We start from the raw sequence: 12,983 nt of genomic DNA on the forward strand, positions 1-12,983 counted from the left end.
TTGGACGTGATGTAGAATTTGCACTTGTTCTGACACATTCAGTAAATAATTATCCTACATCACATTTCCCTCTTTAGCTCAACTGCAAACATAAAAACATAAGCTTACTCGCTTCACTTGCAGAGAACTTTGCAATCCTAACAGATCAAAAATGTTAATAATATTAACTTAAAAGATCACCAACAATCCAATCCAAGAAAGACAAAATAAAGAGATCAGCTGATCCTACTCCCCAGAGTTCTCAGCTGGGCTGAGCTTGTTTTCCCCCATAAATTGATGTACGAGGTGTGTTCAAAAAGTATCGCGAATTTTGAATTTTCGCGGGTTACGTTTATTCAAAGTTATGTTGGTACATATGTCTCTCACTTATGTTGACAATTTCGGCCATTTTGAATGTTCAGTTAATTGTTGACAGCTACTTTGATTGCACGTGTTTTGGTTCGTCTTCGATTTTTACCTATTCAAAAAAATGGAACAAAGAACCTGTATAAAATGTTGTGTGAAAAACTAAATTAAGTGTGCGGATGTATTCCGAATGTTGACTGTGGCATATGGAGAAGCTACTTTGGACAAAAGCAACGTTTATCTGTGGTACAAAATGTTTTCAGAAGGCCGAGAAGATGTGAACGACGAAGAGCGTGCCGGACGCCCGAGCACTTCAACAACAGACGAAAAAAATGATGAAGTGAAGAAAATGGTATTGGCCAATCTTCGAATCACCGTTTGAGAAATTGCAGAGGACCTAGGCATATTGATTGGCTCGTGCCGTTCGATTTTAATCGATAATTTGGGCATGAGACGGGTCACCACAAAATTCGTGCCAAAATTGCTCAATTTCAATCAAAAACAGCATCGCATGAACATTGCTAATGAGATGTTGGAATCTGTGCGCGACGACCCGAGTTTGCTCCAAAGAGTCTTAACTGGTGACGAATCGTGGGTTTATGGTTATGATGTGGAAACCAAAGCTCAATCATCTCAATGGAAGCTGCCGCACGAACCAAGACCGAAAAAAGCACGCCAAGTTCGGTCGAATGTGAAAGTTTTGCTTACAGTTTTCTTTGATTGCAGGGGCATGGTGCATCATGAGTTCTTGCCACAAGGTAGAACGGTGAATAAGGAATATTACCTGCAAGTTATGCGCAATTTGCACGAAGCAATCCGCCAGAAACTCCCGAATTTGTGGAAAAACAAAAATTGGCTTTTGCACCATGATAACGCCCCTGCTTGTACACGACTTCTTGGCCAAAACCAACACACTAATGATACCGCAGCCACCGTATTCCCCAGATCTGGCCCCCTGTAACTTTTTCTTGTTCCCGAAACTGAAGAGGCCCATGAAAGGACAACGCTACGCCACGATTGACGAGATAGAGACGGCATCGAAGGAGGAGCTGAACAAGATACAAAAAAATGATTTTTTTAAGTGTTTCAAAGATTGGAAAAAACGTTGGCACAAGTGTATAATATCCCAGAGGGATTACTTTGAAGGGGACAAAATAGATATTCACAAATAAATAAATAATTATTGAAAATACACAAAATTCACGATACTCTTTGAACACACCTCGTATAGATACATTTAAAATGTTACATTTTATTAAAAATAGAAAAAAATGGAATGACCCTGTTTTCCTCCTGAAGTTTTCACTTGTTTTATTGTAGAATTCCTACAAATTAATGTTGGGCAAAATTTTTAATAACATTTTCTAATGAAGTATATATAAAATATTTTAAAATGCAATCATAATTACAAGAAATAAACATATGAATTCTACATACAATTGTTCTTCATGTGTGTACAAACATGTAGAAATAAGTGTGATAAAATCACAAAGTGTAGGAAATTTTTTGTAAATAGAAAATACACTAGTACTGATCCAAACTTAATAAGGAAATCAGTTAGTTTTGTCTATTAGTCTATCCAACTATAATGGCTTTTGTTTACTAATTAAGTTTACAGACTGATATTGTTTGTTATCAATAATGTTATCAACATCATCATATAACTGTTATGAAACAGGATACAGCATCAAGGTAACTTGTCATGTAACGAATGATGTTGAAGTTTCCCACCATGGCAGAAAGATAGTAGTTGTCAAATCAAATTGATACTATATATTAATAAGAATTAATTCTATTTGAACAAAAATAATAAAAACCAAATATGGTAAACGTTTTATGAATGTTCATGTCTTGGCATACTTCAGACCAAAATGGTGTATAAATATCTAATTATTAAACTAAAAAGGAAAAATAAATGTAACTGAAATATAAACAGTGAACAAATACTTCACAGCTGATTGTTTCATCAGAAATGCCACAGTTAAAATAAAACTTGTCGTAAATTATTGAAGGTTCAAATATAAAGGAAAACATGATATATATATATATATATATATATATATATATATTTTTGTTTTGCAAGTGTCCTCCCGTGTTACACAAGCAAGTTTAGCTTTTATTCAAGATCTAGCTTTGGCTCATATATTTGCTCTATATTTCTATGATTATCTTGTGTCAATATTGAGGATATTTATTCAAACAATACGTTTACGCAAACAATTCGTTGAAGTTAAGCAGGCCTTTACCAAATTCATAATTACAATTTCATTAAATTGTGTAATGTAAATGTATTTGCATTACATTTGTATACATAAACATTTTAGGTAGGAACGAGTGATAAATAAATGCAAGCAAGTGCAGTGTTCAAAATCTGATAAGGAATATTTTACTATTTATAATAAGGTTCAACAAGGTAATACAATAGGGTTGTGTATTGACAAGATTGATTTATAGAGTTGAGATATGTTTAGTTTTATTGTGTAAAATTTGTTGTGCCTTTGTAATAAATAACGTAACAAATTATGTAATTATTTAATCACCACAAATACTGATTGTTTTGTGAACAGCATGTTCGGTGATACTATAATATTTTAATATTACTAAAGATGTCTTATGTCACATCACCAAAATATTAGTTATCATGATAAATTTCATTATTTGTAATGTTAAGTTTTCTTATGACATGTTTGTATTGTAGGTTTTGTGATAGACATGGGCCTCGAGCCCAGGTCAACAAGCCCTCGGTGCCTTCTGACCTCATGTGCACTGCAGAGGCAATCATGCCGAGAGTTATCCTGCGTCTAATTCAACACTTGCGCGAGAACAGGTGAGCATTGGCATCATTATTAACATTGTGTGAGTGTGATAGACATGGGCCTCGTGCCCAGGTCAACAAGCCCTCGGTGCCTTCTGACCTCATGTGCACTGCCGAGGCAATCATGCCGAGACTTATCCTGCGTCTAATTGAATATGAAATAATTTCTTTTCAAAACCATTGTGACGTTTTTCTTACATCTACTAATACCTCATAAATATATAGATTTATAACAGTTAAAACACCAATATTTGCAACAAAGGTTTACAATGATCTAACATGTGTGTGTCTGCTAAAATTGTCATAGCCTTTCTTTTGGATTATTAATACTGGATTAATACCATTACCCCAAATTATGAAACGATATCTAATAACACTGTAAAAAATGCAAAGTTGGTATATACATTTGTGACACTATTATTTTAAATTTTCTCAATAAGTAAATAACAATGGCTTTTACATACACACTCAATTTGTTGTTTCCAAGATAGGCTGTTGTCCACCATTATTCCCAGTAACTTAACAGAAACTACAGATTCAAGGATAGGCCTAGTAATATCCTTAAGAATTATTAACAATTGTTTTATTTTTTCGCATTTAAATAAAGACCAGTTGACAAACCAGTTACAGTTTCATTCATGGTGGTCTCTACCGAGTTTTTCAAGTAAAGTAAATCTGTGTGAATAATTAAAGAGTGGTATCATCAGCATATATAGTAGTAAAACTAGAGACATTAAAACTTAAATCATTAACACATTGGAGTCTGGCTCTCTATTTGCTGTTTTTATAACCCGGTCTGCATAAATGAATTGGTTTTCAGATTTTTTTTTTAGAAAACTGTTAAATATTATGTATAAGATATTATATTTTCTTGAAAGTTCTATCTTTCCTCTTTAAAATGATATGTAAAACTGTATTCCTATAAAATCTAATTAATTTTTTAAAAAATTTCAAAACTTACATTTTTTTAAGAAAAATAAAAACTCCCGCATGTCTTGTGTTACTTGAAAACTAACTTTGGAATAAATAAAACAAGTAATTTCAATTTTTTTAAAGGCATTTACTATATACATATTTACAAATAATTATTTTAATTGCCAATAAATTTCAAATGCTAAAAAAATTATTGTTGTCGTAGACAGACTGACGACGCGCCAGGCCACGTCAGTGGATAAACAAAAGCCTCAAGCGGGTATGACGTAGTAGCGCCTAGCAGAATTTTTCTGAACTAACCATTAAAGCTGGCTTTCTAATGCAGCAGACTGCACTCGAATATCACTCGAGCAACTCCGTATATCAATCGGCAAAACTGTGCTCGAGTCACGCTCGAGCGCCGGCCGGGGGTGTAAACAATGGCGCTCGCGTCTGGCTCGAGCGTAGACTCGAATGTGTTAATAAATATAATAAACAAAACAAGCCCTAACACAGATCCCGGTGGCACACCTGTCTTTATATCAACCACAAGGGAATAAGCTCCATTTATCATGACAACCTGTGTGCAATTTGCAAGTTAGGATCTTAACATGTTCAGATTCTTTGCTGGTAACCCATAGAAATCCAATGTGTTCACCAGTAGATCAGGCCTAACACAATCAAATGCTTTACTCCTTTTCTCAGATCACAAAGTTCAACTGTAATGCCTCGCTTGTAAATCTTTACTGATAGATCAAACATATGTTAACTATGATATCAGAATTAATACAGTATATCATTATTCCAGGTTATAAGAAACCGATTTTCTCTTTATTAGTTCTTAATTTGACCCGTCAGCAACCAAGTACTTTGTTTAAGCCCATAAACTGGAATTGTGCAGCTAGCCTTGTGCACTGCTGATACAAATTGCTGACTCCAGGGCTAGCTAGCCTCTCACACAAGCCCTAGTCCTTTTTGATTGGCCACGATCGCTGAGGTGATAACCACCGCTTGACCAGTTGGTCGTAAGTCGCGTTCAAAATTAAAGGTAGGTAACATCTCGGTCCATGTCATCTCTCTATAGTAAAATTGTTAAAATCATCTTCTAAATTTAGTTTGTTTCTGAATCATTTTGTATATTATTTTATATAATTGATTTAAAGACCGATTGTATAAGTGAGTAAAGATTCGTAACGAAAAGTATTTATTCAAATTCAATCGACACGTGAGTATTTTATTTACCTGAGTCAAAACCATCGGAAGTTCTGATTAATTATTTAAGTGAGATTAATGGAGTCCATAAATAGACAAATGGTCAAGGATCATCATAAACAAGGGAGAGCGGGGAGTTTTGTATAGTGATAACGGAAGTGGTGATTTTGCAGCAAGTCTGGTCTGCCAGACGTTCACATAGTGGCCATTATGGAGGCAGACAGCTTTCTGACCATGCTGCACGAGATGAGTGCGATGGGAGCGGCCATGAGAAGAGTCATGACTTCAGCTCTCACCAACCCACAGGTACATTGCCATTAGACAGATATTTTATAGTTATACTTGGATGACTGTTAAATTTGCTAAAATCAGTAAATATACAAGAAATAACTTTTAAAACTCGAAATTTAATATTAACTAAAACTCTTGAAACCGGATGTTAATACTTCTGTTTACTTGTAAAAATTCATATTTTTGATTAACCTGTTGGGGAGTACTGACGGCTATAACCGTCATCCTACCTAGTGTATACTAGAGTAAGCAAAATTATCCTTAATGAACTCCAGGGAGTAAAGAAAAAATATTTGTTGTTTTCATTAAAAATGTATTGAAACCTTACAAAATATCATAATAATGCATTTTTTGGATCTAAAACTTGATAAATTCATACATTTTGTTTTTTTTTTAGAATTTTACAAACGTATGATAGTGTTCAAAACACGGGTACACACAAAGTGCTACTTCACATTTTGTGCACTCATAAGCAGTTTCTTTCCTTTTACGCTCACCCCGTGTTGTATTTGAACACACAAAGCAGCGTTTTAGCTTCCTTCGGCCATTTTCCCTTACTGGTAGTGGGCGGGGGAAATGGCGACCTGACAAGCGTAGCGACTGCTGGGCTCCGCCCAACGGACGTGTCACAGCTGCGGCCTCTTCTCTTGGTGCAACATGTGCTTCCAGTATCTGTCTGATAACGTTAATTCGGAAGTCCATGATGTGAACCTTAACATTTGGGTTTTTTGATTCCATGTATAGCCTATAAATGGACGTGGCGCGAGAAAATGACAGAACATTTGGCGGCAAATCTGTGATTATGTATTCCGTCACTAGGAGCCAGCACCGTACAGCAATAATTACTTTGAACATTTCACAGTTGAAATAGTATGTAAGAACGCCACTAGAGTGCATAAACAGTTGCAATATTGATGGTTTTAGCAACCCCGTCATGGACGGTCATAACTCTTTTGGGATCAAACGGCTATAACCGTCTGTACTCTTTTGGAACAACTTTCAGCTACTCCTCAACAGGTTAATAACTTTGTGTAGTAAACAAAATATTTAATAAAATAAACAAAAACAGTCTGTTGAGTTTAGCTCCAGTTCAAATTGAATTAACCCTTCCTACCACAGCTACGTAATGTGTAGAAAACTCGGTTGTTCCACCGTGCTTAGAGATCGTATCAGAACATCGTAATGTAGTCAATTGTGCACCTGATGAGACAATGAGACTGCCACTTCACCTATTCATAGGTGTCTCTGATGTCAAAACAATGCAAAGGTTCGTCTTGAGCTTCTTCGTCATCGACTTTCATTGATCTCTTCAGTGGAACATGACTTGAAATTCCAGGAGTCAAGTCTGAGACAGCATCAGGTACTAGACGCTGCAATAAAAAGGAAGGTGAACTGGAGATAAACTCAACAAAAACAGTCTGTTTATACTAATGCAACTCTAGTAGTGGCAGCCATTTTACTTTTAAATGGCAAGCTGTTTTTGGGTGTAGCAGACAACTTTTTAGAACAAAAGATAAGTATAACATGGCAATTATAATGTGTTGCATATAATTTGTTTCACCATAGTATGGTAGTATGGTTGTTTCAATATTAGTATGGCAGAATGATCTGCATACATATTAGGCGTGAAAAATATAATCTTGTGTGAGTCTTTTGAAAAATGTATCTACTCAAAACAAAGGAGATTATTGTTTGAAAAGTGTTCTCCTAAAGTTTTGTATCTCTAAGATACCCGAACGTTGCTAAATATTTGGTAGTGTTTGAAAATATGTTTGTCACAACAGTATATGAAAGTAAACTGAACCTATGTCTATGATAGATGATTTGATGTTTATGAAACATCAAAAATAGCCTACCAGCTGAGCGGTTTTCCAGCAAGAATCTTATAAATAAATTATTCTAATGTTAATATAAAAAAAAAATTAAAAAAATCAATCATAAGGGCATTTTTATGTATCAGAAATACATATTTAATAACAATCATAAGTTGTAAATATATTAACTTTTATGTGACATTTACTAATATATTACACAGACCAAGTGCAATAAGTGTATGATTTATAATATAAAACAGACATTGGTACACTAATACAAAGCAGATGTAAGATGAACAAGGTTATTGACCTCCATGACTCACCTTGCTTATCTGCCTAGCCACATCATTCTTGTGTTTGGAAATACACACACTTGTACTAGCTCTCCTCTAGCATATAACATTGACATTGGTCCATTAAGACAGAGCAGATGTAAGATGAACAAGGTTATTGACCTCTGTGACTCACCTTAGCTTATCTGCCTAGCCACATCATCCTTGTGTTTGGAAATACACACACTTGTACTAGCTCTCCTCTAGTATATAACATTGACATTGGTCCATTAAGACAGAGCAGATGTAAGATGAACAAGGTTATTGACCTCTGTGACTCACCTTGCTTATCTGCCTAGCCACATCATCCTTGTGTTTGGAAATACACACACTTGTACTAGCTCTCCTCTAGTATATAACATTGACATTGGTCCATTAAGACAGAGCAGATGTAAGATGAACAAGGTTATTGACCTCTGTGACTCACCTTGCTTATCTGCCTAGCCACATCATCCTTGTGTTTGGAAATACACACACTTGTACTAGCTCTCCTCTAGTATATAACATTGACATTGGTCCATTAATACAGAGCAGATGTAAGATGAACAAGGTTGTTGCCCTCTGTGACTCACCTTGCTTATCTGCCTAGCCACATCATCCTTGTGTTTGGAAATACACACACTTGTACTAGCTCTCCTCTAGTATATAACATTGACATTGGTCCATTAAGACAGAGCAGATGTAAGATGAACAAGGTTATTGACCTCTGTGACTTACCTTGCTTATCTGCCTAGCCACATCATCCTTGTGTTTGGAAATACACACACTTGTACTAGCTCTCCTCTAGTATATAACATTGACATTGGTCCATTAATACAGAGCAGATGTAAGATGAACAAGGTTGTTGCCCTCTGTGACACACCTTGCTTATCTGCCTAGCCACATCATCCTTGTGTTTGGAAATACACACACTTGTACTAGCTCTCCTCTAGTATATAACATTGACATTGGTCCATTAATACAGAGCAGATGTAAGATGAACAAGGTTATTGACCTCTGTGACTCACCTTGCTTATCTGACTAGCCACATCATCCTTGTGTTTGGAAATACATACACTTGTACTAGCTCTCCTCTAGTATATAACATTGACATTGGTCCATTAATACAGAGCAGATGTAAGATGAACAAGGTTGTTGCCCTCTGTGACACACCTTGCTTATCTGACTAGCCACATCATCCTTGTGTTTGGAAATACATACACTTGTACTAGCTCTCCTCTAGTATATAACATTGACATTGGTCCATTAATACAGAGCAGATGTAAGATGAACAAGGTTGTTGCCCTCTGTGACACACCTTGCTTATCTGCCTAGCCACATCATCCTTGTGTTTGGAAATACATACACTTGTACTAGCTCTCCTCTAGTATATAACATTGACATTGGTCCATTAATACAGAGCAGATGTAAGATGAACAAGGTTATTGACCTCTGTGACTTACCTTGCTTATCTGCCTAGCCACATCATCCTTGTGTTTGGAAATACATACACTTGTACTAGCTCTCCTCTAGTATATAACATTGACATTGGTCCATTAATACAGAGCAGATGTAAGATGAACAAGGTTATTGACCTCTGTGACTTACCTTGCTTATCTGCCTAGCCACGTCATCCTTGTGTTTGGAAATACACACACTTGTACTAGCTCTCCTCTAGTATATAACATTGACATTGGTCCATTAATACAGAGCAGATGTAAGATGAACAAGGTTGTTGCCCTCTGTGACACACCTTGCTTATCTGCCTAGCCACATCATCCTTGTGTTTGGAAATACACACACTTGTACTAGCTCTCCTCTAGTATATAACATTGACATTGGTCCATTAATACAGAGCAGATGTAAGATGAACAAGGTTATTGACCTCTGTGACTTACCTTGCTTATCTGCCTAGCCACATCATCCTTGTGTTTGGAAATACACACAGCAGTGTATTAGCATTTGACTGAGTGAGAATACCTTTATTACTGTGAACCAGAGGATATACCAGGAGGCTCTCCACTCTCTTTCCAACTATGTTTCTCATTTTTAGTACATATGACTGTCAGATTGACTCAATTGTTTTTTAACTGTTGTAGCTGTACAAGCACCTGACTGAGTGTTGTGAGAATACCTACATGACCGAGAGCCAGAGGATATACCAGGAGGCTCTCCGTTCTCTGCCCAACCCAGAACCTCAGCCTCAGTACAGAGGTACCTTTTTTCTACTTTCTAAATAATATCAATTATTTAAGATTTAATGCCAGATCTGTGCACTGTCCAAAACAATCACATTGTGTTCAGAATTTTCCAAACTTATTTAGAAAATATTGTGACACTTAGAATATCTACTCTAACCATACATTGCTTTTCTTCCGTTATATTTGAACGTATTTATCATTGACTGAGTTTATTCATCTAGTCGTACAAATCTCGAAACATTGTTTTACTGATGTATTGTATCACTGAATGAAGGCATCCTGTTCCTTCACAGGTTATATTTAAGGCTAATAAATAATGTCTATCTCAACAACAATAACATTATACATAGAGCAATTACAAAAGTGCCATATAACTACATTTAAAATTAAAAACTACTAGCATATCTTTAAAATGATTGTAAAGTAACATTTCAGGATTAAGACTGTTTAAAACTTTCAACTGTAAGAAACATATATATCTCACTACGGAATGTCATTAATAAAAACTTCAAGAATTCTCGTTATATAAGTAAAACCATTTGTCCTTGAAATATTTCCATCAGCCTCTTTCGTAATCATGGGGAAGACATGCCTTGTTATAACCTCTTTCATTCAACTCATATTGTGTTAGATTCTTTAAACCAAACATTATGAGGTTGTGTAAGTTGTTAATTTGTTTTCAGACTGCCCTGCCTTACAACAAGTCTTGGTACACAAGACGTTTCTGGAGGAGTTAGTCTTTTGGACAGTTAAATTTGAGTTTCCTCAAAAAGTTGTATGTCTACTGCTCAACATGCTGCCAGATCCAGATTACAAGGTGGGTAACAAATGTAACTAATTTGTGGTACTCTAGTAGTCACCTAGAAAACTTAACTACTATCTGCTCATAAAAAAGTCTGTGTGTACTATTGAACATGCTGCAGATCCAGATTACAAGGTGGGTAACAAATGTAACTAATTTGTGGTACTCTAGTAGTCACCTAGAAAACTTAACTACTATCTGCTCATAAAAAAGTCTGTGTGTACTATTGAACATGCTGCAGATCCAGATTACAAGGTGGGTAACAAATGTAACTAATTTGTGGTACTCTAGTAGTCACCTAGAAAACTTAACTACTATCTGCTCATAAAAAAGTCTGTGTGTACTATTGAACATGCTGCAGATCCAGATTACAAGGTGGGTAACAAATGTAACTAATTTGTGGTACTCTAGTAGTCACCTAGAAAACTTAACTACTATCTGCTCATAAAAAAGTCTGTGTGTACTATTGAACATGCTGCAGATCCAGATTACAAGGTGGGTAACAAATGTAACTAATTTGTGGTACTCTAGTAGTCACCTAGAAAACTTAACTACTATCTGCTCATAAAAAAGTCTGTGTGTACTATTGAACATGCTGCAGATCCAGATTACAAGGTGGGTAACAAATGTAACTAATTTGTGGTACTCTAGTAGTCACCTAGAAAACTTAACTACTATCTGCTCATAAAAAAGTCTGTGTGTACTATTGAACATGCTGCAGATCCAGATTACAAGGTGGGTAACAAATGTAACTAATTTGTGGTACTCTAGTAGTCACCTAGAAAACTTAACTACTATCTGCTCATAAAAAAGTCTGTGTGTACTATTGAACATGCTGCAGATCCAGATTACAAGGTGGGTAACAAATGTAACTAATTTGTGGTACTCTAGTAGTCACCTAGAAAACTTAACTACTATCTGCTCATAAAAAAGTCTGTGTGTACTATTGAACATGCTGCAGATCCAGATTACAAGGTGGGTAACAAATGTAACTAATTTGTGGTACTCTAGTAGTCACCTAGAAAAACTTAACTACTATCTGCTCATAAAAAAGTCTGTGTGTACTATTGAACATGCTGCAGATCCAGATTACAAGGTGGGTAACAAATGTAACTAATTTGTGGTACTCTAGTAGTCACCTAGAAAACTTAACTACTATCTGCTCATAAAAAAGTCTGTGTGTACTATTGAACATGCTGCAGATCCAGATTACAAGGTGGGTAACAAATGTAACTAATTTGTGGTACTCTAGTAGTCACCTAGAAAACTTAACTACTATCTGCTCATAAAAAAGTCTGTGTGTACTATTGAACATGCTGCAGATCCAGATTACAAGGTGGGTAACAAATGTAACTAATTTGTGGTACTCTAGTAGTCACCTAGAAAACTTAACTACTATCTGCTCATAAAAAAGTCTGTGTGTACTATTGAACATGCTGCAGATCCAGATTACAAGGTGGGTAACAAATGTAACTAATTTGTGGTACTCTAGTAGTCACCTAGAAAACTTAACTACTATCTGCTCATAAAAAAGTCTGTGTGTACTATTGAACATGCTGCAGATCCAGATTACAAGGTGGGTAACAAATGTAACTAATTTGTGGTACTCTAGTAGTCACCTAGAAAACTTAACTACTATCTGCTCATAAAAAAGTCTGTGTGTACTATTGAACATGCTGCCAGATCCAGATTACAAGGTGGGTAACAAATGTAACTAATTTGTGGTACTCTAGTAGTCACCTAGAAAACTTAACTACTATCTGCTCATAAAAAAGTCTGTGTGTACTATTGAACATGCTGCAGATCCAGATTACAAGGTGGGTAACAAATGTAACTAATTTGTGGTACTCTAGTAGTCACCTAGAAAACTTAACTACTATCTGCTCATAAAAAAGTCTGTGTGTACTATTGAACATGCTGCAGATCCAGATTACAAGGTGGGTAACAAATGTAACTAATTTGTGGTACTCTAGTAGTCACCTAGAAAACTTAACTACTATCTGCTCATAAAAAAGTCTGTGTGTACTATTGAACATGCTGCAGATCCAGATTACAAGGTGGGTAACAAATGTAACTAATTTGTGGTACTCTAGTAGTCACCTAGAAAACTTAAAACTACTATTGAACATGCTGCAGATCCATAAAAAAGTCTGTGTGTACTATTGAACATGCTGCAGATCCAGATTACAAGGTGGGTAACAAATGTAACTAATTTGTGGTACTCTAGTAGTCACCTAGAAAACTTAACTACTATCTGCTCATAAAAAAGTCTGTGTGTAC

At 35.7% G+C, this 12,983-nt stretch overlaps 1 protein-coding gene across 3 annotated transcripts in view; it reads left to right on the forward strand.

The window, feature by feature from the left end:
* The window catches only part of LOC124366308 (E3 ubiquitin-protein ligase Ubr3), a 119,320-nt gene that overhangs the window by 19,461 nt on the left and 86,876 nt on the right, over positions 1 to 12,983 (forward strand). For 2 of the 3 annotated variants that reach the window (XM_046822750.1, XM_046822751.1), the window contains exons 3-6: positions 3,044 to 3,172; positions 5,458 to 5,590; positions 9,800 to 9,914; positions 10,585 to 10,718. In XM_046822750.1, coding sequence (XP_046678706.1) covers positions 3,044 to 3,172; positions 5,458 to 5,590; positions 9,800 to 9,914; positions 10,585 to 10,718 — 511 coding nt within the window. Of the gene's footprint in view, positions 1 to 3,043; positions 3,173 to 5,457; positions 5,591 to 9,799; positions 9,915 to 10,584; positions 10,719 to 12,379; positions 12,401 to 12,983 lie in introns of those variants that run through there. The other variant, XM_046822752.1, reaches the window with a different exon arrangement.

Source organism: Homalodisca vitripennis, chromosome 7 (genome assembly GCF_021130785.1).
Source record: "Homalodisca vitripennis isolate AUS2020 chromosome 7, UT_GWSS_2.1, whole genome shotgun sequence".
NCBI classification, from domain to species: Eukaryota; Metazoa; Arthropoda; class Insecta; order Hemiptera; family Cicadellidae; genus Homalodisca; species Homalodisca vitripennis.